We start from the raw sequence: 27,673 nt of genomic DNA, 5'->3' as shown, positions 1-27,673 counted from the left end.
CCACTTCCACTCACCTCTCTGATCAGATATTAGACCTGATGACCTTATTCTGAAAGGCTTCAAGACAAAAGACAAGAGCAGAGAGAAGAGGTTCTTTAAGGACAAGAAGAAGGGCCAGGCTGCAGAACACTCTGAGAGGAGACCGGTTAAAGCCAAGGTGGACGAGCTGATGGTGAGTATGTCACTCACACTGAAAAGAAGTAAAGTACACACAAGATTATAAATGCAGATACAACTATTTAATGTGTTTGTCGACCCATGCAGGTGTACAACAAGGAACTGGAGACTGAGTATGGCAACTTCGCAGACTGGCTCCACACTTTCAACTTGTACAGAGGAAAGGCGGGGGACGATGATGAACACGCTCAGGACGACGACAGGATTGTTGGCAGATTCAAGGTGGGAAAACACTGAGTTAAAAAACAAGTCCGTCCAGGCCTACGCTTGCTGATAAAAAACGAATTATAATGCAAATGTTAACTTGCTTTTTTAAACGTTTTCTTCCGTGACCCAGGGATCCTTATGTATGTACAAGCTGCCTCTGTCTGAGGAAATCACGAGAGAGGCAGGGTTCGATCCTAATATGGGCATGTTCCAGAGCATCCCTCATAACGATCCAATCAACGTCCTTGTTCGTGTCTACGTGGTCAGGGTGAGTCACCTCCTAAACTTCATCTACGCTGCAGTAGAAACACATCATAATAAATGTGTCTCTGGTGTTCTGTTCCTCTCTACTTCAGGCTACCGATCTGCATCCTGCTGATATCAATGGAAAGGCTGATCCATATATTGTCATTAAGCTGGGCAAATCAGAAGTCAAGGACAAAGAGAACTACATCTCCAAACAGCTCAATCCTGTATTCGGCAAGTAAGTTGAGGAAAAGATACTCCTCTTTTAGTTTCAGTTTGTCATCGAAATACATTTGAGCATGGATTTGTTGCTCTCCTCACATTCGCTTGAACTTCTTCTTCTGGTTTTGTTTTTCCTCAACCTGTCAGATCATTCGACATCGAGGCCACCTTCCCCATGGAGTCCATGCTGTCGGTTTCGGTGTACGACTGGGATCTTGTCGGCACTGATGACCTGATCGGAGAGACAAAGATTGACTTGGAGAATCGTTTCTACAGCAAATACAGAGCCACCTGCGGCATTTCCTCCAAATACTCTGTGTGAGCATCCATATAGTATGAAACCAGACACCTATCTTAATAGATTCTACTTTGTCATTAATGTTAATAAATTAAATCTAATTGATTCTCACTATATGTTGTGTAGGCATCTCAAATCCTCACTTTCTATGCTCTTATACCTAAAGTTTTCAGAAATGTAATTAGCACCTTGTTCCCTTATTATTATCAGACATGGATACAATATTTGGCGAGACCCTATGAAGCCCAGTCAGATCCTGGCGAAGCTCTGTAAGGACGGCAAGATCGACGGACCTCATTACGGGCCGGGTGGCAAAGTCAAGGTGGCCAATCGGATCTTCCAGGGACCGACAGAGATCGAGGATGAGAATGGTACCGCTGCATCTTTCTTTGAAGAATTTCAGATAACATAGCATTTTCAAGTTAGAGTAGAGTAGGGTAAAAATATGTGGAATATCACATTCAGGTTAATTACGAAGAGGTACCCATTAACCAGTAATTAACCCATAATTAACCTGTTCATTTCCAAGACAAAAATATGCTAAATGACATCAAATGCAAGGGACACAGCAGGCCGGGAGTCACGAAAAGTATAAACATCCCGAATAATGTTTAATTGATTTATAGACAGGCAAATGAGTCAAAAATATTACAATTAAGCTTTTATGTGCCTGATAATTACGTCAACTACATTTAGTCTTCTAAACAATGCGATGATCATCAAATGTTATCATATATCTTTGAAATGGTCACTTTTTTCAAATGTTTTTTTCCGATCCAAGTGTTTTGCTTTCGGTTTGCCTCTTCACCTGCTTTTGTTGGTGTTGATACTCCAGGTCTGAAGAAGCAGACTGAGGAGCATCTGGCCCTGGCGGTGCTGAACCACTGGGAGGAGATCCCGAGGGTGGGCTGGAAGCTGGTCCCTGAACACGTGGAGACCCGACCCCTGCTGAACCCCGACAAGCCCGGCATCGAGCAGGTGGGAAGGAGCCGCGCTTGCTTAGACTCATGGAACAGATTGAAAAGACATTTATAAGTGTGTATTGTTCTCTGTGTTCAAAGGGCCGTATTGAGATGTGGGTGGATATGTTCCCGATGACAATGCCCGCTCCTGGACCTGCGTTAGACATATCACCACGGAAACCAAAGAGGTAGGCTGCGGTCGGTCAAATAAAAGTAACCTCATTATAACTATGATGTTTTATAAATATGAATAACTATACATGTAATGCAGTTTTAATGGGGAAGATGTCTGTTGATTGCATTCAAAGTGTCTAAAGTTCTTCAGTTTTTTCAACAGAAAACCTAGTTTTATCCCAAGTTATGGTGAGTCTGTTCGACTAGTTAGCTCTAGGGCTGTACCGAATGTCAAGGTTTTTTCATATTTAAAGCTTCTATGGAGGTTTTTAAAAGAAGCTTTGAGTGTTTATCTGCATATTTTTAGACGTCATACCCTAAAAAGAAATTGGACTCCTCAAGTAAAATCCTCAATTTGTATCAAATGTTTCATTTGATGTAATGTAGTTTTAATTAAATCAACTTCCTTAAATGGACATATATTTGTATTTCTTCAACATGAATAGCCGACATGAAGGTGTGGGCTGAGGACAGGTCGCTGTGTGTTTCAGAGATTGAAAGAGAGGAGAAGGTGAAAAGTTGGAATATTGCACGCAATCATTGTTTTAATTATGAGTAGCTTTCTTAAAACACTTATTTTTCCCCAGCCGGCCCAAACATGTGATATTAACCGAGCCTATGTTACTCGCGGGATTTGGGTCAGACCGCAAAACACTAGGCAGACTACATAGTGTTCTGGAATCTAATTACAAATAGTTTAGTGCTAATGATAAAAGTGTAGCCTTCTCTTTATCCATAAATAAATACTGTGTTTAAACAGAATGAATAGCTGCGCAGCATTCCTGTGTTGTTTTTATCATTGAAATCTAAATGTTTTAAATGAAGCTCTAAGATATTCGGTACAGCCCTAGAGAGCTCTCCATTTGATGTCAAATATAAGTCCAACTGTGTGTTCCTTCCTCCCCCCCTTACCAGATATGAGCTCAGGGTGATTATTTGGAATACAGACGAAGTAATACTGGAGGACGATGATTACTTCACTGGGGAAAAGTCCAGTGACATATTTGTCCGGGGGTAGGTACGGCGGGATGCGGCCACCAAGCCTCGTCCCGTGGGTGTGAGCTGTGTGTGGATTTTTTTTGTTAACCATTCTTTTTTTTGTTTTGTTTCCATTTTTTCTGTGTGCGTTTTCGTGTTGTTTGTCCTGTGTTTGTGGTGTCTGTCGTCCTCTCTCTCTCCTCTGGTCAATGCTCTGCTGCTGTCTAGCTTTGAGCTTCGTGTTGTTATTTGGAACACTGATGACGTAATTCTAGAGGACGATGCTTTCATGACAGGAGAGAAGATGTCTGACATCTATGTCAGGGGGTAAACACACGATACCATCGCATGGCTCGTACAACTCCCCCCCCCCCCCCCCCCCCCCTCCTGAAGCACCCATTTCCTTCTCCCCTTTCCCACTTCCTGTCTCGACTCTCCATCCAGCACGTTACCTGGCTCGTCCCAAACTCTCCCAAAAAGCACGATGAAAACTGTGGCAAAAACTTCAGTCAGGATCAAACCACAAAGACAAGTATATTCATTATCATACTTGTGCCTTAACAACACACAGATATGCTGGATGGAAAGTTTCTTTTTGAACTTACACAGAAATATGCTGAGTAATGGATATTTCATTGAACATCTACACTACTATTACTAATTACTATTTTCTTTTATTTCAGACTTCAATTTTATTTTTGGAAAACTATCATTTTTCTTTTTTAATGTCAAACTATCTTTCTTTGTTTTGCCAACGCTTAATAATTTTTTGGTTTTTTTAAACTTCCAATTCCTCTCTTTTCTTTTTAAAACCACCTTTTTTTCAAACAACTATTTTCTTTCCATTTATCAAACTACTGTTTTCAAAGTCAAGAGTGGAGATTAAAGGGTTTTAAAAAAGGGAGAATTGTTTTGTTATTTTTATTATTATTTGTGGTTTGGTCCTGAATTGTAGATTTGACTTGAAATTATTTTTAATTGAAGACTTTCAAGATATTTCTAATTTGAACGTTCAGGTATTTGGAGCCGCCCGCATGTAGAACAGAATCTGCATGGCGTACGACTGAGCACTGATGTGTTTGATAATTTTGTCATGTTTCTGCAACTTTTTCATGACAGACATTTTGACCTGTTGTAAGTTGTAGTTACATTAGCTTGCCATCCAATGAAATTGCCTCAAATTGAACCCCAAAAAATGATGTGAATAGGAAAGATATGCCTGAATTTATCTCAAACCTCAATCAAGGTGAAGGAAGATGCAGAAAATATTCACAGGATGGAAGTGTACTGTGACCACACACCTATACAAAAAGAAATAGCATTAATATATTATCTTAAGCTCCTCAGTAGAATAATACCAGCTCCTTGGAACACTCAACTTAGTGCAAAACAGCCTTTATTAAAGATTTTAGCTAGTATCTGTGCTTTTCTTTTCGTTACTTGTAAAATGTCTACAATGAAAAGGGTCTCTTGATATATTACTCCTGTTTAGAGTACATCAATATTTTGCACAGCATCCTTGCTCATGCATTTCCTAACAAAACTCACTATTCCCTCAGCTAACCCGGTTTCACCCGAGTATGTGTCGCATCCTCAAACAAGCTTTACACACATGGATGATTATAAAACAAAGCATTTCAAAATCATGACCTACAGAAAGGAGGACAGGGTTGTTTCTGATGGATTTAATGTTGCAATGCAGTGGTCATGATTAGTATGTAGGATCACATAAGATCAGGCATGCTTTGGCAACATGTAGCCGAGCAAAACCCAAAACTCTCTCCCCCACACACAGGTTGAGTTTATACCAGTGCATCTCAGTCACCAAATCAGAGCACTTTCCACTGACTGAGATGTTTAAGGGTCACTTGTCAGCTTCCTTATTTTAGTGTTGCATTTTTAAAATCTGAGAGTGCAGCTTCCATGATGTTCTCCCTCCCTAATGAAGCCAGTCTCACTATAGTGTAAAGGATAGAGCTTCAGCCGGCACGGATTGAGCGTTTGATCCTCTGCTATCTGTATCCAGGCACTAAAGATGAAAGTGTTCAACTGCCACATTTCAGATCAGTTTCACTAATGGCATTAATGCAGGCTTTGTGTATGCATGGCTTTGAAATAGTGTGAAGCTCCAACATCAAATCAGATGTCACACACGTATATTAATCTGATTTGCCTTTGGAGTGCAACATTATGTGATTTTTGACCTATGAGCATCATCTCTCTTGTTGGCAATCTGATACATTTAATGTCCTGTGCTCTTGTTTAAATCAATCAAATTAATAATCAGTAACTAACAGACTATTGCAATTTCCAACTTGTTAGACCTTTAAAAGTGCATGACTAACTAAATCAAGCAACACAATCTATTCACTCATCCAAACACTGATCCTTAAAGTCAAGCTAACTGACCTCTATGGATCTCCCACAGATGGCTCAAAGGGCAGCAGGAGGACAAGCAGGACACAGACGTGCACTATCACTCCCTCACCGGGGAAGGAAACTTTAACTGGCGCTTCGTCTTCCCCTTCGATTACCTCATGGCTGAGGAGAAGATCGTCATTTCTAAGAAAGAGTCCATGTTCTCCTGGGATGAGACTGAGTATAAGATCCCTCCTCGCCTCACGCTGCAGGTCTGGGACGCCGACCACTTCTCTGCTGATGACTTCCTGGGTGAGGAACGTTGCAGAACATTTAGCCATCTGATCTAAGATATCCAAAGTATTACCATCCTTGTCTTTTTCTATGACCACTCTCAGGGGCGATTGAGCTGGACCTCAACCGGTTCCCTCGTGGCGCCAAGACGGCCAAGCAGTGTTCCCTTGACATGATCCGAAATGAGCACGAGCTGCCCTCCATTTCTATCTTCAAACAAAAGAGGGTGAAGGGCTGGTGGCCGTTTGTAGCTCGCGATGAGAACGATGAGATGGAGCTGACGGTGAGTCAGTTGGGAAATACTTAGCATTGTTTTGGAACAAAGGATACGCAAAATATGTTGTTTTTTTTTACTGCGATATTGCACTCGGATTCCAGTTATTTGAAAGAGAGTACCTTTTTGTGTTCGTTCCATATTTTTTGTTGTTGGAAATAATTCAAGTTTTTTAATAGAACAAGAAATGTGTTGTTTTTTAGCAGTACTCTGGAAGCAGCAGAATTTTTTTAATTGTTTTAATTTATTCATTTATTTAACAGGGACAGTGCACATTAATGCACATTTCTGTAAATGTGCCAGAGTTAGCCAAGAGGCTATTTTTCATCTGTAGTCCCTGGACAGATTTTAAAAGTCAACCTAAAACACATTTCATTTTAAACAAGTAAATACAATACATTTAAAACATGCAACAGACATTACTGGGATACTTAAATAAAACAATACAGAACATTAAAACAAAACAAAAGAACATGTTAAAACACAGGCAGTGGATTGTAAGGAGCAGAAGATTGGGTCAGTGCCGGCAGGGCTGATTCCCCACTAACCATATTTTGAGCTTTGATTTAAATAAAGTGAATGTGGTCTGGTCTCTGATTGGAGGTGGGATTGAGTTCCATTGCTGAGCAGCTTCAACAGAAAATGAAGACTGACTGAAATAACTTTTTCTGAGAAAGGCAGAACTGACTACACTTTCATGCTGTACTCGTTTATTTATTGAAGTAATATCACTGGCAATATTCCACTATTACATATCTTCCTCGTGTGGCCCTTTTCAGCACCACATGTGAAATCATCGTCTCAAAATTGCTTGAATAAACATTTCAAAGGAGCCGTTCAAAATCCACTTACAACAGATTTACAGTTGTTATATTGTAGCGGTATAAAAAAAGTTCCCAAGATAAATCTGAGTAGTCCAAGGAAGATTGGAATCCTCCGCATTACTGAAAAAGGGTTGAACAAAAATCAGGGATTAGTTTTCTTAAAGCTTCTAGAGAATTGATTCATAATAATGTTGTGTTTGCAGGGTAAAGTAGAAGCTGAGCTTCATCTGGTGACGGCAGAAGAGGCGGAGAAAAGTCCTGTAGGCCTGGGACGAAATGAGCCTGATCCCCTGGAGAAACCAAAGTAAGACATTGACTTTTATTACTAATACATGTAGACTAACACACACACACACACACACACACACACACACACACACACACACACACACACACACACACACACACACACACACACACACACACACACACACACACACACACACACACACACACACACACACACACACACACACACACACACACACACACACTTGTTTCACTAATTCTATTTGAGGTCGGTTATGTGGTGCAGACATCTCCTTGAATCCTCCTCTTAAAGAATACCACTCACAATGCAAAAGGCATTTGTGTATCAAATGTTAAAAATCACCATAAATCAGAACATCATATTTTATTAAGATGTAATTTGGTCATGTTGACCTTAGCACTGCTTCTTGCGCTGTCAAAAGGACTTTCGCAATCGTTTCTCCTCCTACCATCTCCTCACTGTCTCCCTCTGTCTCTCCCCTCCCCTCCTTTGTCTTTGTGACTCCCCCTTTCTCCTTACCCTCTCTCTCTGTTTTACCTCCATCTGCATTCCTTCCTTCCTCTCCTCCCTTCCTCTTTCTAACTCCTTACGTAAAGTCGCCCGGACACCAGTCTTATGTGGTTTCTGGGCCCTCTGAAGTCCATTCGTTACTTCATCTGGCACAACTACCGCTGGCTGATCCTGAAGCTGCTGGGGCTGGTGCTGCTGCTGCTCATGCTGGGCGTCTTCCTCTACTCTCTCCCCGGCTACCTGGTCAAGAAGATGCTGGGGGCCTGATGCGCTGGTAGCCTCCCCCCCTCCTCGCTGTCTCTGCTTCCCTGTTTAACCCCTTTTTCTTCCTGGATCTACTTGTCCTAGCAAAACTCAGTTTGTTTTATTTCTCTTCCTATTCTGCCTCTCCTGTTTTGTCTATAAAAGCTGTAGAAGAGCTTCTTGTCGCTATATATTTTCTCAACTCTCTGCACAAGGCAAGTTTCTTTGTCCAACAAGTGCCATTTGTACATCTTATCAGTCACCAACTGTTTGGAAACAAGGGGTGACCTTCAAAGAAAAATCTAATGTTTGAATAAAACAGGGTCAATAACGTTTTTGTTGATTGAATATTATTTATTTTTTACAAGACAAAAACAAACTAATGAACAAATACTGGCTTCGAAAATCAAACTAAGGGACACTGACGTTGTTTAAAAGTATGCACAGGCATACTGTGTGTTGATGATGACATGACACAAACCAGACATTGAATTAAACAATAATACAATTCATTTATTGATAATGAAAACAGTTATCTCCTCAGAGCTGCCAGTGGATGTCACACACATTTGTGCGTGATAGGCTAAGGGGCGGGACATCGCTAAGCAATTGTCCAATCCCAACAGAGCAGACCAGCTAACCAATCAGAGCAGACTGGGCTCTGGTTCCAGACAGAGGGTGAAAAGAGGTGCTGCAACACAGGCAGTATGAGATAAATAAAGAGCTTTTTGAGCATTGATGCATGTAAATATGCATCAATGCACAAAAAGGCACAAAATACAAATATGAACCTGAAATGAGAATATGTCTCCAGTTAAACCCCACAGGGGCAAAACGCAACATCTTGCAAGAAACAGCGTCTGAGGGTTTCTTAACATTTAATAAACTATGAATGTGTCATACTCACTTAACGGGAAGAAACTCAGCTATCAGACAATATTAACCATTAACCAGCTGAGATTCCACAGATTCTACTGGTATTAGTATCATCAGAACTCGCGGCAAAATGACAACAAACAACAACAAAATTTGCTTTTACGAGATCAAATCGGAAAATATTTCTTACCGTTGTGTTTCGATCAAAAGTTGTGTTCAATGGCATTAAAACGATAAAAACGCTGCTGAAGGTTAATCCATAGGTTAATAATCCAATGTGTCTGTGTCACTTTGAAATGATTACTGATAATCCATCATTCCTTTTGTGTCAATAACGGAGATTTCATATAGAGCTGCTAACGATAGCTACTAGAGTTTATGACAGCTTCTGGTGTTGGGCATTCTGGCTGCGCATCACTCATTCACCAATGGGTAATGTTTAGATCAACCTTTTTTCCCAAGAGCCCCCCCAAATGACTCCTGTTGGAAGTTGCGCCCTCCCCCCCCCCCCCCCCCCCCCACACACACACACACACACAAGGCGCAACAGCGGTAATTAAAGTTTAAAAGTCTCAAAAATGCTACAACTACCGTCACCAACTGAATGAATGTGAAGTATTTTGTTAAAGGAGGATGAAAGCGTAATCAAGGAGCACTATTGGAGTGACTTTGATGGTTATTGGACTCAGGATTCATTCATTTGGATTCCCGCTGTATGAAGAAATTAAAGGACGGCGCAAGTGTAAACAATTCACAAAGGGATTAAACTGTTTAAAACACATGCTCAAAGTAAGCCGGATGTTGCCGATGTTTTTACGTGGATTCAAAAATCGTAAATAATCTACAAAATGGAGGAGACCGATCTGATCGGAGCAGCTGTGACAAATAGTCCAACTGAAACCGGCATGGACAATGACTGTGTTTTAAAAATCTCTTATCCAGAAAAGCCTGGTTTGGACCCTTTACGGGCAGAAGAAACATTAGCTATTAAAGAAAGAATTATACATTTCTGTCTTTTTATGCCTTTAATAGCTATTAGCTTTAATACATTTGTATTAAAACTAATTAATCAATTATTTTTTATATTTTATTGTAATGTAGAGACAAGGCTTTTAGTGACAATCATGTATTGCGTTACAATTATATGTAAAAAAAAAAAAAAGTCTAAATATGATATTTGGCCTCAAATCATCTGAGGCGATCTTTGGCGCCCCCCCAAGGGGGGAAATGCACCCAAAATGATTCCAGAAGAGTTTTTTTTTTCTTCTAAATCTCTCTAAAAAGTTAAAATGTCACTTGTTTTGCATCAATCTTGATGCAGGGTACTTATTATATGTTATAGTTTGGATTCCTAAAGCTTTCTGATCCCATCATTCAACAGTGGTTTTCACTATAAGTAATGTTCTTTTTTGGACGTACTCTATAATTTACATTTTTTTACTATGTTCAATCTGAATTTACTTTAAAATAAAAAGATCTATATTGATTCTGACTCTTCTACATTCAACTCACAGGTTTATCATTGCTTTGAGAAAAAAGATGATTCATTTAACCCTTTCAGAAGGGAAGTTATAGTCATTTGTTCTGGGAATGTCATTTTCGAGTCTGAGGCCTGAAAAACAGGCTTGGGGCTCAACTGGTTAAAGAAACAAACACCAGTGTTTGTAGTTGTTGGTCAATCATCCATCCATCCATATAATCAACATCTTCCTTGTGTTTATGTTTTTATTGTATAGCTTTTACTCTGTGATGTGATCCTCTGACACATTATTGATAGAAATGTGCGCATGCTGTGAAATAACTCATAAATGTAACGCAGCTTATTACCAACTAACGCCATCTTTCTCTCTCCCATACTTCATCCCATTTGTCTCCCTTTCTCCATCCGCCATCACTCACCCTTCATTAACTCCTTCTTTCCACCACCTGCATGCCTTTCCTTCTTCATTAACCATAAACCCCTCCACCCCCCTCCCTCTAGTCGCCCAGACACCACCTTCCTGTGGTTCCTGAGCCCGCTGAAAGCCATCCGCTACCTGGTGTGCAACCGCTACAAGTGGCTGATCATCAAGATGGTGCTGGCCCTGCTGCTGCTCATCATGCTGGGCCTCTTCCTCTACAGCATGCCGGGCTACCTGGTCAAGAAGCTGCTGGGGGCCTGAGGGGCTGCTGGGGGGACGGGGAGGTGCCCGGCTGGATACATGGACGGAGAGATGGGGGAGACGCAGAGGGCGGATGGAGAACCAGATGGAGAGAACAAGGAGTCGCAGAGCGCTTATCACGAGTCATGCTTTCCTGCTCTCTGCTCCGTTGTGATTCAGCTCGCCACCTCCCACTTTCGCTCTGGCAGAAACCACCAAAATGAATCTTTCCCCGCTAATCATGAGAAAAAACTGTCTAATGCTTCATCAAAACTGCAGCAAGCCTAACACCTCTAATATCTGGACTCCATCCTTGAACTGACTAGAAAGCAATCATTTGCCACAAAGTGTAACCCGTGAAATTCTTTTCAAGCAATGACAGCGAATGTTTATTTATCTTTTCATACAACCTTTATTTTTATTTTTATTTTTTCATTAAATTAAATCTGAGTGATGGGTTGGTGGTCAGACGATTGCATGGACTATCATTTCAAGTGATGCTGTGAGATCTCACTGCTACGATAACTGCTGTTGATTTACGTCAAAAAGGAAACTTTTTTGTAACACTTTGCTCTAACCCTACTTCTTGAGGATTTATAAGCACTATATAAATATGTATCTAATTATTTAACGTAGAACACACTATAATATGTAGTTGTAAGCAGAATTGAAGACGTTTGTAAGTGATTATTACAATATTTGTCAACAATTATAAGTGTCTTCTATGAGGATTTATTTTATATTTGTACACCTTTCTCTTTACTATAATATCCTTTGGTATCTGTTTCTACACCAGCTTTCACTAATAGTGCCCATATGAGTTATAGTTGTAGACAAACACATAAATAATCACTTATAGATGCTTTTAACTACATTTATTCAAAGTTTATTTGAGTCGGATGGATTAGAGCTAAGAGTTACCTTCTTTTTTTTAACTAGCTCTTGCAGTTTTTGCACACTTCAAGAATAATAATGAAGAAACACAAATAGATGTATATTTTCCTAATGAAATCCAATGAGACCTAGAACAATATGACTTCAAAATTAATAAAATAATTAATAAGTGTACAGGGTTTTAGTTCGGATCCAATGTTAAAATGTTAAATCTCTTGAAGCCAATCAGCCACGCCAAGCTTGAACAATTATCAAAAGAGAATACAAATGAATATCTTTTGACTTAATCTGGTCCAAATGCAACAAACACTTCAAGGTCCTTAATGTTTTCTACAAAATGTAGACCTATATGTGGATATGCATGCGTCATTGTGATAAGTGGCCGTAGAGGTTGTGTGTGTTGGCATGACTGTCTCTCTACTATATCACAACCCCTGCTCTCTTCTACATTACAGGTATATAATGTAGAGATGATTTCACAGGGACATTGTTAAAGTGCACTTGAGTGGAGCGGGGGCGGTGGGGGGTGGGGGGTCCGGTGTTGATTCTCTAAACTCCCGCTCCATATCAAATGGCGTCGTGTGCCGTGTGCGTTGCTCTTCTTCCAATTTGCCTGTGCCTGACCTGACTTGTGTTGCCGTCTCTGTTTGTAATTCTGTGTTTCACCAATTACAGAGTTACTGTTTGCACTACACTTGCCTGTTTTTACAATCAATTACTGTTTATATATGTGTGGAAGTGTGTGCAATGTTTGTCTCTCGGCAATTTGAAATAAACCGAATTCAATGAACGTGTTTGCAGTTGTTCAAGCAGCTATTTAAATGTTTTTATATGGATAACAAAAGTCAAATTAAGAGAAGAAAACTCATAGAGTATGACATACACATTTATTTTAAATGCTCATAGTATAGTATTTAAAAAAATATCATTAAAGAAAATATAGTACAGTATGCTTTAAAAATACAAACAATATATAATATACTAACTTTTTGGTTAGTTATTCAAAATGAATAAAATACAATTGAATTTGACATCTAAGTAGTATGACAAAGAATGAACTGAAATATGTGTGTCTCTTTATAGTCTCTCACAGCGTTGACAAGTTAAAAAAAATTTTTTGTATGCACAAAATGTATACAGTAACAACAGTAATTATGAATTGATACTTCTACCCCTGCATCAATCTTACCTTCTTCCTCTAAGTGGAATATTCCTCAGCTGTCTTTGCATCGACGTAATGAATGATATGTGTGTATTGATGGAGTTTGTCTGTGCAGTCGTCCCAGCAGCAGCCTGTCCTGGCTGCTGTCCCCCCTGAGGACCCTCTGTCTGCTGGTCTGGAGGCTCTACAGGCTGCCCTGCCTGCTGCTGCTGGCCGCCCTGCTGGGGCTCCTCTTCCTCGCCCTCCTCCTCTTCTCCGTCCCCTCAGAGCTCAGCCACAAGCTCTTCAACAGCGCTGGATAAACGGCTGTAATGTACCATTCTGTTTACTCCTTGTTGTGTCCCACATGAAGTTCTGGTTGACTGCCTAATGTTGCAGTTAATTGTTTTTTTTATCTAGCAGAGCATAACAAATAAAAACTGCAAACACAACGTGATTTAATAGAGGCTTTATTTTACAGAGTCCAATTTGAGTTTGGATTACATCTCCAGATCAGTGCTGACCTATCAGAGAATAAAAGAAGATAGATGGAGAATGTAAGAAAAGAAGAACATTCATTTTGGCCCTATCTCGTAATTTTTTGGGATTATTTACATTTATAGCGTTTATTTCTACACGATAGATTTGCCAAAACCAAAGACATGTCATTCTCTACTCATTTGTGAAAAGAAAAAGCAGAACATCTACATTTGCATTTTAGTTTCAAAATATAAAACAAATTCATATTAAAACTGTACATTTCCTCTCAAAATAAATTACATGGAAGTACCTCAATAATAACACTAATCGAATATCTGGGTAATAAAAGTGTCATAGACAAAAACATTACTTTGAGAGTCTGCTGCAGCAACATCCGCAGCTCTCTGTTCTGCTGCTGCAGACTCTCAGTCTCAGGGACGAGCGCCGAGATCTCCGCCAGCACCGCCCTGCAAACACACACAGAAACAACAAGTGTGTGTGTGTGTGTGTGTGTGTGTGTGTGTGTGTGTGTGTGTGTGTGTGTGTGTGTGTGTGTGTGTGTGTGTGTGTGTGTGTGTGTGTGTGTGTGTGTGTGTGTGTGTGTGTGTGTGTGTGTGTGTGTGTGTGTGTGTGTGTGTGTGTGTGTGTGTGTGTGTGTGTGTGTGTGTGTGTGTGTGTGTGTGTGTGTGTGTGTGTGTGTGTGTGTGTGTGGCCTAGCATTACTATACTTGTGGGGACTTAAATCTGTTTACACAGTCACGTGTGGGGACTCGCCACCCTTATGGGGACAAATTGGAGGTCCCCATGAGGGGAATCATTAATTTCAGGGTGAAGACTTGGTTAGGTTTAGGATTAGGGTTAGGGTAAGGGTAAGGGTTAGGGTTAGGGTTATGCATGTGTTGGTTATGGTTAAGGTTAGGATAAGTCTCCAGGAAATGCATGTAAGTCAATGTAATGTTCCCTGAAGTGAACACCGTGTGTGTGTGTGTGTGTGTGTGTGTGTGTGTGTGTGTGTGTGTGTGTGTGTGTGTGTGTGTGTGTGTGTGTGTGTGTGTGTGTGTGTGTGTGTGTGTGTGTGTGTGTGTGTGTGTGTGTGTGTGTGTGTGTGAGTGAGAGAGAGAGAGAGAGAGAGAGAGAGAGAGAGAGAGAGAGAGAGAGAGAGAGAGAGAGAGAGAGAGAGAGAGAGAGAGAGAGAGAGAGAGAGAGAGAGAGAGAGAGAGAGAGAGAGAGAGAGAGACTATTACTCACTGGTACTGCCTCAGTTTGTTCTCCGCTGTGTCCCAGAGTCTCAGTTGATCCTCACAGATTACACTTCCCATACTCTGCCAGTAGGCTTCGTCCTCTGAAGAATCCCGCGCCGCTTCATAAACACTGTGATGCTGACGGGCCGAGCTCTCCCTAGGACCGCACAGGAACACTTCACATATTCACTGAGGAAGACTGATGTAGCTCACCATCTCATGTTTATATCTGACAGAAAGTCCTATTACTGGTTCAACCCTTGTTCCTCTCTAGGAACAAGTTTGGCTTTACTGTAACCATGACTGTGTGACCTCGTATTGAGTTACTTTGGCAAACAAGTGGCATTATGTGAACATTCATTTAAATGGGTAACATGTTGAACTATTGAGGTAATTTAAAACTATAATATTACAAAAGAAATTCTAGTAGTTTTAGGAAAATCTATTTGTTCGTATTATTAATATTTGTTTTAAATGTTATATACTTTTTTTATGCATCAAAAATAATGTTCCTTATCATTGACATATCTCAAACTTCATACTCAAAATTCCCCATAGATTTGGTATCCAGAAATTAGTTACATTTGTGTGGGAACAACAGTGCCATTCTACAAACAAAGGATAGATTTTTTTCTCTTGGATAATTACTTTCGATCAGAGGTCCACTCATGTGAATACCATAGCATTGTTATCTCAGACCATGCCCCCGTATCTATTGATATTAGCTTTCCTAGTCGTGTCCCCTCATCCAGACAATGGAGACTTAACTCCTCCCTACTAGCCCACACTTCCTTTAAAGAATTCCTCCATACGCAGATCTCCTTGTTCTTTGATACTAAGAGATCTCCAGAGATCTCTAGACGCAAGTTATGGGAAGCATGCAAGGCGTTTATGCATGGCCAAATCATCTCCTATGTCTCAAACCTAAGGAAGGCAGAAAGGCGAGAGTCGGAGGCGCTCACTAAGGAGGTATTTAGAATTGATCAGTTGTATGCTTCAGCTACTACCCCTGCTCTTTATAATTTTTTTTATTTTATTTTATTTTTTTATTTAACCTTTATTTAACCAGATAAAAAGCATTGAGATAAAATCTCATTTACAATGCTGACCTGGCCAAGAAGGCAGCAACGTTACACATAACACATAACACAAACATATAAAATACAGAGAACATAACTAAGAAAACAAAAGACGAAAAAAAGCAGTTACTACATTGTGCACATTAGGACAGTAAGAAAGGCACTACTTATTACTGCAAGAGCAGCTGGTGGTAAGGACTTCTGACAACTTCAATTTAAAACAGGCTATAGAAACAAGTGCCGTCAGTTTGAGGCGTGATTGAAGGTCATTCCAAGACCAAGGACCATAATAAAAGAGACTCCTTTTTCCAGCCTCAGTCCGCACAGCAGGAACCTGGAACCGTATCAAGGCACTGGATCTGAGGTTGTAAAAGTCACAAACTGGAGCAAATCTGGCACATATGTAGAGTGGAAGATTTCCTAAAATGGCTTTATACATTAATAAAAACCAATGCTGCATCCTACGCATAGTGAGTGAGGACCATCCAGTTAGGCTATACAGTGTGCAATGATGAGTCCTATAGGGTGCATTTGATATATAACGCAGTGCAGCATGGTAGAGTGGGTAAGATAAGGAACGCCTTCAGCTTCAGTCCAAATTTGATTTAATGTCCACATGTAAGACTCAGAAGCAGTTATTCCTCGCTAGACAACGTTTCTTTGAGATTGGGGACAAAGCGGGAAGATTATTAGCACATCAGGCGCGTGCAGCTACACTATCCAGATTGATCCCTAAGATCAAATCTACTTTAGGTGAAGTTACCTCGGACCCGACAGAGATCAATAAGATATTTTGTTCTTTCTACACTAACCTCTATTCCTCCCAATGTCCTCCGGATGTTTGGGATGGAGATAATCCTCTAGATAGGACAGTTTTCCCCAAAATAAATGAGGATTTGTGTAAGGAGCTGGGAAGTCCGATCTCTATCAAAGAAGTACAGGAGGCAATTATGTCACTTCAGAACGGTAAAACTCCAGGCCCTGACGGGTTTTCTGTTGAATGTTTTAAGTTACTCCCTGGCACAATTGCACCAGCCCTCCAGAGAATGTATAATGAGTCTTTTGCTGAGGGCCGCCTTCCTCCTACCCTGTCGGAGGCCTCCATTTCTCTTCTGCTTAAGAGGGATAAAGACCCTCTTATGTGTGGTAGCTATAGGCCCATCTCCCTCTTAAATGTTGACCTAAAGATCCTGTCAAAGATCCTAGCCCAACACCTACAACGGGTCCTACCAAGTATGATATCTACTGACCAAACAGGTTTCATGCTTGGAAGACACTCGTTTCATAACACAAGGAGGCTCTTGAATATCATTGGCTTATCTAGTTCATGCAGTCCGGAATTGATTATTTCACTAGATGCGGAGAAGGCCTTCGACAGGGTGGAATGGAGCTTCCTTTTTTTTTGTGTTGCAGAAATTTGGTTTCAATTCAGAATTTATATCTTGGGTCAAATTGCTTTAGGCCTGCCCAGTCGCCTCAGTCCACACAAACGGTCTCCAGTCTGCCCCATTTCCCCTTTATCGAGGTACCAGACAGGGCTGCCCTCTCTCCCCCCTCTTATTTGCCATAGCTATTGAGCCTTTAGCAATCTGGCTGCGTCAGGAGGGTGGGTTTGAGGGCATCACCAGAGCTGGGAAAGTTCATAAATTATCGTTATACGCCGACGACCTCCTTTTATACATGTCTAATCCAGCTGCCTCTCTTCCCGGGGTTCTAGATATCCTTGACAAATTTGGGTCCTATTCAGGCTATAAACTTAACCTCCCCAAGAGCGAAGTTTTTCCCATCAATTCTGCAGCTAAAAGTATACCCCCAGCTTTTTTCCCTTTCAAATATTCTACAGACGGGTTTAAATGTTTGGGGGTGCATATTACTGACTCAATTGATCGCCTTTTCTCAAAAAATGTCTCTCCTCTCCTTGAGAGGTGTAAACTGGACTTTGTCAGATGGTCTGCACTCCCATTATCCCTAGTGGGTCGTGTTCATTTGGTTAAAATGGTTGTTTTACCCAAGTTTCTATATCTTTTCTCACATATCCCCATCCTTATTAAAAAGTATTTTTTCAAATTGCTCGATCAACTAATAAGCTCTTTCCTCTGGGGCAAAAAAAATCCACGCATCAGAAGATCAGTGCTACAGCTCCCAAAGGCTCTTGGAGGCTTGGCATTGCCCAATCTCCTACACTATTACTGGTCCTGTAATATTCATAAACTTTTATACTGGTTTAACAATGCTGCAGGCGGCTTACGCCCCGCGTGGGTGGATATGGAACTTGCATCGTCTAAACTCTCTCTTCACTCCCTGGTTTGTTCCCAACTCCCTCTGTCTACCTCCAATTTCACCTCAAACCCAGTGGTAACTAACACCATTAGAATTTGGATTCAATTTAGGAAGAGCCTAGGCCTCCATAGGCCCTCAGATCTCTCCCCCATTGTAAATAACCACCTATTCCTGCCCTCTTGCACCGATATGGCCTTTCGGACTTGGTTTGACAAAGGGTTAACCACATTTAGGGACCTCTACAACCAGGGGACTTTTATGTTCTTCCCTGAGCCCTCGAAGAAATTCGACCTGCCTAGAACCCACCTATTTCGTTTTTTTCAGACAAGGCATTTTGTCCAGAATCAGAACCCTAAATTCCCGAGTCGTCCCCCAGAAACCCTGGTTGACTTGTTAGTGGCGCTTGATCCCGAACAAAAGCGGCTAATTTCTAGCATTTACAGCCTTATCAGTTCTGCTATTGACAGCCCAGCGACCGGCCCCAAGGATTCTTGGGAGCAGGAGCTTGGAATCACACTGCCCGATGATTATTGGCAACAAGTTTTACGGTTGGTTCATTCCTCTTCAATCTGTGCAAGGCACGGCCTCCTACAGTGTAAAGTTGTGCACAAAGTTCACTACACTAACTTGAGGCTATCTCGGATTTACCCCAATGTAACTGACTCTTGTAATAGGTGCAAACAATCCCCAGCCAACCATTCCCATATGTTCTGTCTCTGCCCTAGGCTCACCGCATTCTGGTCCAATGTCTTCAAAACTCTTAGCACAGCATATAATACTACTATCCTTTCAGAACCTCTCTTGGTCTTGTTTGGTGCCCCCCTGCAGCTTGTCGCCTCTAAAGTTATACAGAGTGTTCTAGCCTTTGCCACTCTGTTAGCCAGGTCGACTTATACTCCTCAATTGGAAACACGCTCAACCTCCATCTCATAGTAGGTGGGTGAAAGAAATGTTACTGTCCATTGGACTCGAAAAGCTTAGGTTTTCCCTCAACTGCTCCTTAAGCTCTTTTGAAAAAACGTGGACACCTTTCTTAAATCATATTGAATCTCTGACATCCCTGCCTGACTGTGACGACTGAGCCCTTTTTTTTCTTCTTTTTTTTTCCATAGTATTTGTTGTATGTATTTTGTACTGTTTACATTTTGTGTACTGAGAAGTGTTCTCCTTTGGGTGGGATTGTGGGATTGTGGGAGGGATAAAATGACGGGGAAGAATGGAAGAATGGATGTTCTCTGTGACACTGCTCTTTTGTTTTGTTGTTCTAATTGCTTCCAATAAAGAAAGTTGATAAAAAAATTTTTTTAAAAAAAGGGTAATAATTCCTAAAAGGAAGTAATCATTTCATTTATTCCCTCAGAGAAACCTTTTGAAACTGAGCAACAAGGGTTGAATGAGTGTAAATGTGTTCTTACCTGGACCTCATGTGCTGCCGGAGGAAACTTTTTAGAGCAGGCACAACGTCATACGGATCGAGGTCAGAGGTCAGATGAGTCGTAGGCTCGGTCCCCTCTTCCTCTGCCTTGTTATTAGATTCCCCCGACCCATCACAAACATCCTGCGGGCAGAGAATAATCATCAGTAAATATGATAATAATTACAATCCTCATTCAAGAGCATCCATCCACTAAACTCTTCATCCCTGTCCCTCCTCACCTCGGTCTGCTCCCTCTGCTGATGTCTGTACTTTAATAAGAAAGCAGCCAACTTGGGAATATCCTCCTCTTCAATGCCAATATACTAGAAGAGAAAATAACATGTCTTTTGATCAGTATTTGCTCCGTACAGTCCAACAGTCTCATGACATCACATGAACTCACAGAGAGGAGAGAGCCCAGCTTCACCACGGTCTGCTCCTCCTTCCCCAGGGGAATCAGCAGCTTCAGGAGTTTATCCTCCATCAGGAAGCCCTGAGGCAGAAGGAAGGGGACATTTTGGTCGAAAATACTTGTCAGATAATGTCATAGACAAATAACTTGAACGATTATAGCAACCAAAACTTTTTTAAAACACTCATATTGGCCACTGAAAAATTGTAAACCTAACTTTCGATAGCCCAAAACTTTGAAAACACGTGTGTGCTTTCTTGCTGAGAGTTTGATGAGAAGATCAATACCACTTTGTAATATCAGTATGATAAATAAGCATTACTGTCCCCTAAAAATAGGATAGGTTTGGTTTATTTGAAAATGATGGTTAGGATTAAAATGAGTAAAACAGCGGACAGCCCAAGTCCGCAAACATTTCCCAAATTGGGATTAATAAAGTACTTGTTATCTTATCTTTAAACATCTCAGTGTATATGTGTTTTGCTCAAAGCGTGGCTGAAATATCAAGCTTCAGCTTAGGGTGATCAGAGATAAATAAAGCATTGAAGATTAGTCTTAGATATCATGGTTATTACTGTTGGTAAAGATATAAATATAGTTTTGATTGTACAAACATCTTCCTGTCTCAAACATAAATGAACTTGTCTCTCACCGCCTTGTCACACAGCAGCTCCATCACTCCCTTCAGTGTCTCCATGGACAGCTTCTCTTCCTCTTCCTCTGCTCCGCTCTCGCTCTGCACCGCGCTCCCTTCAGCCTCTATCTCCTTCCTCCCTGAGGGGTCCATCATCCTCTGACTGCCCTGTGAATCCTGTCCAGTGTGGAGCAGCTGAGGGACCCCCTGGGGCTGGATGGGACCGCAGAGCTCCATGAACCCCATGACGGGTCGCTCCCAGGCCACCCCAAGGTGCTGCTTGCAGATCTGCGAGTCGATGTCCAAAGCCCTCTCCACTAGTTGCTTCACCTCGGCATCAATCATTAGCCACATCTCCTCGAACTTTCTGCCATCAGCGACTGCAAAGTGCCTGGGTGAAGAGAAGGAGGGAACAGAAGAAGAAGACATGTTCAGCAGGACAGCATGTCTGTTTTACTCTCAGTTGATGGGATGTTATGACTCACTTCAGTTGCTTCTGTATGCGCTCATACTGCTTTATTTTGCATTTGTAGTCCTCGGACAAATACCGGCTCTTCTTTGTAAACTCATCTCTCTGGCTTTTATACTTATCGCTAAGGTTTGCCATCTGTTTCTTCATCCTGAAACGCAAAGAAAGCCAGAGAAACCGGAGAGTGAATTAAATAGGTGTGTGTGTGTGTGTGTGTGTGTGTGTGTGTGTGTGTGTGTGTGTGTGTGTGTGTGTGTGTGTGTGTGTGTGTGTGTGTGTGTGTGTGTGTCTCTGTCTGTCTGTCTGTCTGTCTGTCTGTCTGTCTGTCTGTCTGTCTGTCTGTCTGTCTGTCTGTCTGTCTGTCTGTCTGTCTGTCTGTCATGGTGTGTGTGTGTGTGTGTTACCTGCTGAGCCTAGTCTTTATATTAGTCAGGCTGAACTTGCTTTCTGCTATCTCATGCCGTGTATGCGTTTTTGTAAACTTTGCAATCCTTAGTTGTTTACTCTCTCTTTCCAGAACCTGCAGACGCAAGAATGCAACAAGGAAAAATGTTGGGTTCATCAAGAGCACATTTTTTTATAAATAAAGTCCATAGCACAAAAGGCTTGATTCATGTCATTAGCATCTTAATATGTGCGCACACCTGAAAGCTTGCATGTTGTTTTGTCTGGATGATGCTGTGCTTTCTCCATGTTTCAATCATCAGGTTGTGAATGATGTTTTCATACTCCTCCACTTTCACAGTCCTCTGCGTCAGCCTCTTCAACTAGAAATAGTTTAGATATCATTAGATACAGAGTTAATATATGTGAGATATAGGATGTGAATTCAAATGAAAGAAGACTGAAGGTTTTCTGACCTCTTCTTCCCAAAGATCCTTCATGTGTTCATCCCACTCGATCTTGTCTTTTGTGAGTAAGATTTCACTTTCCTGTGTATAAACTCTCTTCAACAACACAAGTACAACCGTTAGTAGGAATCACAACAGAAAGGCTTAATGCTAGCAGCACAGCAATGCATGGAGCTAAATGCTAACTTTAGCGTTACATGCTCACATTGATAATGCTAACTAGATGATGTTCTGCCATCTTAATTCTGCATGTTAGTATGGGAAATCGGTTTTGCAGGAACTTGGTCATACGACAATATGTTTCAGATGTTTAGCTTATGAGAATGTGAGCACATCCTGATGAGGAGAAGCATGTGTGTAGGCTATGCTACCACATGTCATTGCCATATATCCAAGAGCTGTTAGACAGTTTACTCAAAATCAGAAATGTGAACGCCACGGGGGGGGGGAGGGGGGGGGGGGGGGAGTATAGGAAAGGTCAGCGGATCCTTGACCATCATCAACGCGATGCTGCTAGCCTAAAGCTTAACACAACATTCAAAGGGATAATCAATTTGTTACTGATGTAATAAATCAAACACATACAATTATTTAAAGACGCTTGTTGACCCAGACTAGGTCCATCTACCTCTATCTGGGTCATCTCCTCCCTGTAGGCCTTTATCAGGGTTTTGATCTGGTCCTCCATCCTCTCCATCATCAGGTCCAGCTCCTCGGTCTGCTTCCTCAAGTCCTTCACATAGCGATCATCTCCAACTTTCAGCTCCTGAACACACAAAAAGTGATTGAATGTAGACAGATGGACGGACAGACGGACGGACGGACGGACGGACAGACAGACAGACAGACGGCAGACAGACGGACAAACGGACGGACGAACAGACAGACGGACGGACAGACAGACGGACAGACAGACGGACAAACGGACGGACGAACAGACAGACGGACGGACAGACAGACGGACAGATAGACGGACGGAGAGACAGACAGGCAGACGGACGGACAGACAGACGGACGGACGGACAGGCAGACGGACGGACGGACGGACGGACAGACGGACAGACAAACGGACAGACAGACAGACAGACAGACGGACGGACGGACAGACAGACGGACAGACAGACGGACAGACGGACAGACGGACGGACAGACAGACAGATGGATGGATTTACCTGTTGCAGGTCATTTATGAGTTTTTTCTTGTCTTCTATGAGAGCATCACATAACTGCTGCTGGTTGTTCAGGGCCTCGTGAAGCTCCTGAGGGATCGCTTTCTGCGTAGATAAAGACCACCCTCTTGTGATCTCCTCGAATATTTCCTGGCTGGATTTCAAGTCCTTCTCAAGTCGCTCCAATCTGGACCAAGAAAGACAAACATGGTGGCAAACAAGAGGAAACGAAGACAAAAGGATAACATTGTAGGAGGAATGTAAAAAGTGAAATTGCCCTTTTTATTTTTGAAAGTATGTATTCATTGAGGGAGGATTGATGTCAGGACAAAGGTAATGTAGTGGTTAAAGAGGTAATGATGAATAAAATACAGAAACTACCTTAGTCTGCGAGCTTCCTCCAGCTCTGCCCGTCGCAGCGACTCTTTGGCGTCAGCTGCAGTTTGGATGTTGGTCACTAACGTCGTCAAATCTCTGTTCAGGTTGATCACCCTCTGAGGAAGGATCTGCTATCATAAGAGAGGACAGCGTCAAGAAATTGTACTCGAGTAAAATAGAAGCTCACTTAGATAACAATAGATAACCAGTAGCTATATTGGACTGATAATCCATAACTTCTAACCTCTTGCCCTTTTCGGTGGTCATGGAAAGGGCGGTGTTATGTCATGAATCAACAAAATTGCATATATGGTAAGTGAAGTGTGGACTGATTTGTGATTTCCTCCTCAAGGTAGAGCTGGATTATAGTTTTTTATAATATTTGAAAATAATGTCTTATGTGTACTTACTATTATTACAGGGATTGAAAATCACCTCTAACGTTAAATGTAAATTAAACGTACACCAAAAACGTTTCTTTTTTTTGTAAGACAATTCGAAAAGGTGGCAAAGAGGCAAGGCCAGATTAACCATATGGGCAACCTGGGCAAGTGCCCAGGGGCCCTTGAGCAAAGAGGGCACAACCTCACTCATCATACATTGTTTTAAATGACACTCAATCTTCACCATAAATAACACAGATTTTCTATAGGGTCAAATTAATATATTTTCTAAACCGTCTCTGTACTGTAGGTCTCACTATGTATGCGCTCAACTTTATTACTATGCCGCGGCGGTGTATAGCCGAATCACAGCCCCACCCTTGAGCAACCACACAATTTCACTACATATTTTACTTTCGTAACTCTCAATGTTTGTGACTAATAGAACTCCTTGTGTACTTGTACAGCCAGCCAGTCATATTTTGGCATTAAGTGGGATGCTGCTCTGAGGTTTTGAGTGATATTACCTAGGTCTTCTTGAGCCATACACTGTCTTGAGTTCTTATCCATTATATCTTTGTCTTGTGATTTTTGACTGAAAGGGCAAAAGGCTAGACCTACTTTGGTTGAACTATGTGGCTACGTCCCTGCTTTTGACAAATAGGTGTGCGATTTGACATGCCAGATTGACTGAAAATTCTAAATATCGGTCATGTTGGTAGGATTGGGTAGGCGTGGTGTTACTTGTTGGTACGTGGGTTCGGGGGGGGGGGCATGAGTGCTCAGTGCCCAGGGGCCCCTGGAGGTACTAATTCGGCCTGGATGGTTATTGCAGCGCAGCATTGGACAACATCTTTACTTAAACAAAACTGTGTGTTTACATAACATTTTAGCTGGGGACAGGATACAGCTGGACAGAGTGGTGCTCACTGCTACCAGAATTATTGGATGATCTCCCACTCTAGGGGAATCTACACGACTAGACTACAGATTAGGGGACTTAAAGTCTTAAAGGACCACTCTCACCTGGTTTACAACTTAAATGTTCTTTCCTCTCACAAAAGACTTAGAAGAATCAACGTGCAGGTTCCAGACCAGCACATAATTATCCTGAAACTTACCTGCCTCCATTACTCTACAAACATAGGCAGATAACTAGACAGGTTATATAATTGTGCAATATGTTTTTAATGCACTTTATCTAGTGGGTGGTATGGTAGTGCTGCTAATTTCCCTACAGGTTCTGATGTTTTATCTTAGGTGCCCTGTATGTTGGATTTAATTCATTGTTTTACGCTCTCATATGTATTTAATCGGTAAGGATATTATCTAAATGTTTTATGTTTATTTTTTTACTGTACTATAGGCTTCGGGAGTAAGTGGCTTTACTCGTTTGGTCTGTCTGGTTTAAGTGAGCTAATTGAGACATATTCCAACCAATCATGTTGTAATAAATGTTACTTGTAATAAAGTAATGAATCCTGAATAAACGAAAAGGTGATTTTTGATTGGTACATTGATAAAATAAATGACTGTGGATGTAGAGGACATGAACATTGAAGGGTTGGACACTCAACAAACCTTTTCACTTCCCTCCTCCTCCTCCTCTTCCTCCTCCTCATCCTCCTCTTGAGGCTGGATTTCATAGGGCTCCTCATCGACCTTCATATCAGGGTCTTCTTCATCCTCCTGTGTGGAGACCCTGATGTACAGTAAGCAGTTGGATTCAAACTAAAACTAAGGACGATGAAACAGATTTAAACTAGAATATTTTTACTCATTTGTAATCAGGCTGCCCTGCTATCCTTTGTATATTGGTTTAGGGACTCATTACAAATATAAGGATAGAAAAAACAAGACCTAAGAAGTTAGTTTTACATTGGATATTCAACAGACTGTCTGAGTCAGAGGACAGTTAGCTCATGTCTGAGCCCTCACACTTTACCACTCTCATTCTCACTTATGGACCATCCATTTTTTTATGACTGATACGAATTGATTGTACATAAATATTTGAATATAACTTAATAGAATTATCGTTTAATAGAGCTTAATTTCTGTTTATTTCAACAGCTTCCAGGTCAAGTGACACAAAATCAATGCAGATTTATAATGGCCATGCATGGAATATTTATTTTTTAATGTCTACCTTCTACTTGTTATAAACATTTTTAATGAAAAAACAGACTTTTTTCAATTGGAAACTCATTCATTTTTTTGTAGCTTCCATGTCATGTGACCATGTGACCATATTATTATTATTATTATTATTAATGCATTTATGATACTTTCTTTCTTATTATAGTCTACTTCGTTGAAAAATAAAGGTTTCCTGTTGCCTAGACATACCATTGTATCTTATATTACAATATAATTATTGTTTAGCCACTTTGACTCGCCGTTAGGTTCTCTAAAATACTTTTCACTGTGACTGCCCAGTTTACACAGAACAAACCCGCTCTTGGCCTCTTCATTCTCGAACATCTCAGACTGTTCATACGCCGCTTCTGGATCCATATCACTGTCTTCCATGTCCACAGTATGTTGTGTGAAAGTCCTGACAGATATGTTGGTTTCTGTCCTGATGAAAAAGCAGCAGGTCTGTGGCGCCGCGGTCTGTTTGGTAACGTTGCCTTGGCGACAGAGCGACCAGAATAAAGAGTGCTACCTTCAAGTGTCCCTCGTAATATTGACACCTGAAAAAGCAAAACTGTTAGAACTTCAGAGACAGTCTGTTAATTTGAGTAAACATTCTATTCAGAAGTGTAAATATTTGAGGGCTAAACCTCATATGACCCAATGGAAGAATGAACTCAAAGTTTTTGCAAAATCGCTCCAATACAGGAATGACATTATTGGACTTATTTATGTTACTTGAATAGGACCCGCACACTTCCGTAAAGAGTATCTGGAACTATATGACAAAAGTCATAGATAAATGTAGAAAAACTTCATAGTATAGTATTTTGGATCAAATGAAACAGTCAAAGTAGCCTATATGTGAAAACCTTTCTAAAAGTAATAGAATATTGTAAAAAAAAAAATGTAAAAGAAAGTCATTATGTTGAAAATGTATATATACAATAGAGTTCTGTTTTCTCATGAAACAATTGTGACAGTTTTACTTACAGTTTTGAGAATATTGATACATGTGTAGTATGTAGTTTAACTGGGCAGTTGTAGCAATGCAGAAAGTAAAATACTGATCGTTAATATGATATTTGGCATGTTACTGCCATCTATTGGTAGCATCCGGTTTCTAAATTTCTGACCGGTCATTGAAATGTATAAACATCACGAAAAAACTGTTCCTTAATTGTCATTAAGGAAAAAAAAATTGGATGGCATATTAACACAAGCATTTTTACAGGATTAGTACATGACCTCTAAATACAGTCAGTTGAAAAAGTATTTTGTTAAAACTGATGTAACATTATCACGTATAACATTATCAAATGAGGTCTGCCTATAGTCTTAAGACATGAAGCAAGTTTAAAATACTAGATCTTAAGTCACACATGTATAACCATCAAAAACTATACTAAAAACATTATTCCAAGGGTAACAAACTGCATGCAAAAGTCACGATAGCTTATCTAGAAATAGAATCAGAATCAGAAGTCTTTTATTTGTCCCACAGAGGGAACATGTATTATGTACATGTATTAAAGATAGAGGTAAGCACCACGTTAAAAAATAAAATCACAATTACAATTACAAACTAAGAGGTGCATTAAAGATCTACATGGTACTTGGGTAATAAATATGAATTTGCTTGCAAAGAAATGGT

General features: G+C 40.9%; 2 protein-coding genes across 12 annotated transcripts in view; one reads left to right on the top strand and one right to left on the bottom strand.

The window, feature by feature from the left end:
- otofa (otoferlin a) overlaps nucleotides 1-13,635 on the top strand; it is an 85,463-nt gene extending 71,828 nt beyond the window's left edge. For 3 of the 10 annotated variants that reach the window (XM_079641879.1, XM_079641871.1, XM_079641870.1), the window contains 13 exons: nucleotides 27-172; nucleotides 265-399; nucleotides 515-652; nucleotides 741-868; nucleotides 1,000-1,170; nucleotides 1,361-1,521; nucleotides 1,986-2,128; nucleotides 2,212-2,300; nucleotides 3,202-3,300; nucleotides 5,693-5,934; nucleotides 6,021-6,199; nucleotides 7,218-7,318; nucleotides 13,227-13,549. In XM_079641879.1, coding sequence (XP_079498005.1) covers nucleotides 27-172; nucleotides 265-399; nucleotides 515-652; nucleotides 741-868; nucleotides 1,000-1,170; nucleotides 1,361-1,521; nucleotides 1,986-2,128; nucleotides 2,212-2,300; nucleotides 3,202-3,300; nucleotides 5,693-5,934; nucleotides 6,021-6,199; nucleotides 7,218-7,318; nucleotides 13,227-13,413 — 1,919 coding nt within the window. In that variant the 3' untranslated portion in view covers nucleotides 13,414-13,549. Of the gene's footprint in view, nucleotides 1-26; nucleotides 173-264; nucleotides 400-514; nucleotides 653-740; nucleotides 869-999; nucleotides 1,171-1,360; nucleotides 1,522-1,985; nucleotides 2,129-2,211; nucleotides 2,301-3,201; nucleotides 3,301-3,492; nucleotides 3,592-5,692; nucleotides 5,935-6,020; nucleotides 6,200-7,217; nucleotides 7,319-7,881; nucleotides 8,070-10,895; nucleotides 12,740-13,226; nucleotides 13,550-13,571 lie in introns of those variants that run through there. The other 7 variants (XM_079641872.1, XM_079641876.1, XM_079641875.1 and 4 more) reach the window with 7 other exon arrangements.
- On the bottom strand, nucleotides 13,545-26,476 carry drc1 (dynein regulatory complex subunit 1 homolog (Chlamydomonas)). 2 transcript variants are annotated; one of them, XM_079641880.1, is made up of 16 exons: nucleotides 26,339-26,476; nucleotides 25,465-25,585; nucleotides 23,504-23,631; nucleotides 23,126-23,309; nucleotides 22,582-22,719; nucleotides 21,963-22,049; nucleotides 21,747-21,869; nucleotides 21,507-21,622; nucleotides 21,119-21,253; nucleotides 20,652-21,024; nucleotides 19,991-20,080; nucleotides 19,827-19,910; nucleotides 19,586-19,728; nucleotides 14,819-14,968; nucleotides 13,941-14,037; nucleotides 13,545-13,614 (listed from the first exon to the last, which is right to left on the bottom strand). In XM_079641880.1, the coding sequence occupies exons 1-16, from the start codon at nucleotides 26,413-26,415 to the stop codon at nucleotides 13,591-13,593; spliced, it is 2,070 nt and encodes a 689-aa protein (XP_079498006.1). In that variant the 5' UTR covers nucleotides 26,416-26,476; the 3' UTR covers nucleotides 13,545-13,590. The 2 variants fall into 2 exon arrangements, with proteins under 2 accessions (XP_079498006.1, XP_079498007.1); XM_079641881.1 differs by having other exon boundaries at nucleotides 23,504-23,628.
- Nucleotides 26,477-27,673: the final 1,197 nt, after the last annotated feature.

This window comes from Notothenia rossii, assembly GCF_949606895.1.
Source record: "Notothenia rossii genome assembly, chromosome: 8".
NCBI classification, from domain to species: Eukaryota; Metazoa; Chordata; class Actinopteri; order Perciformes; family Nototheniidae; genus Notothenia; species Notothenia rossii.
Note: the sequence above shows the minus strand (reverse complement) of the source record. Positions and strands in the feature narration are given on the sequence as shown.

Bases quoted from the DNA above. Each gene is read 5' to 3' on its own strand.
- drc1 (XM_079641880.1), bottom strand. From the start codon at position 26,415: ATGGAAGACAGTGATATGGATCCAGAAGCGGCGTATGAACAGTCTGAG. The intron at 19,729-19,826 runs GTGAGGAGGGAC...CTCTGCCCGCAG, and splicing joins AGCAGAGGGAGCAGACCGAG to GATGTTTGTGATGGGTCGGG. The intron at 14,038-14,818 runs GTGAGTAATAGT...GTGTGTTTGCAG, and splicing joins AACAAACTGAGGCAGTACCA to GGCGGTGCTGGCGGAGATCT.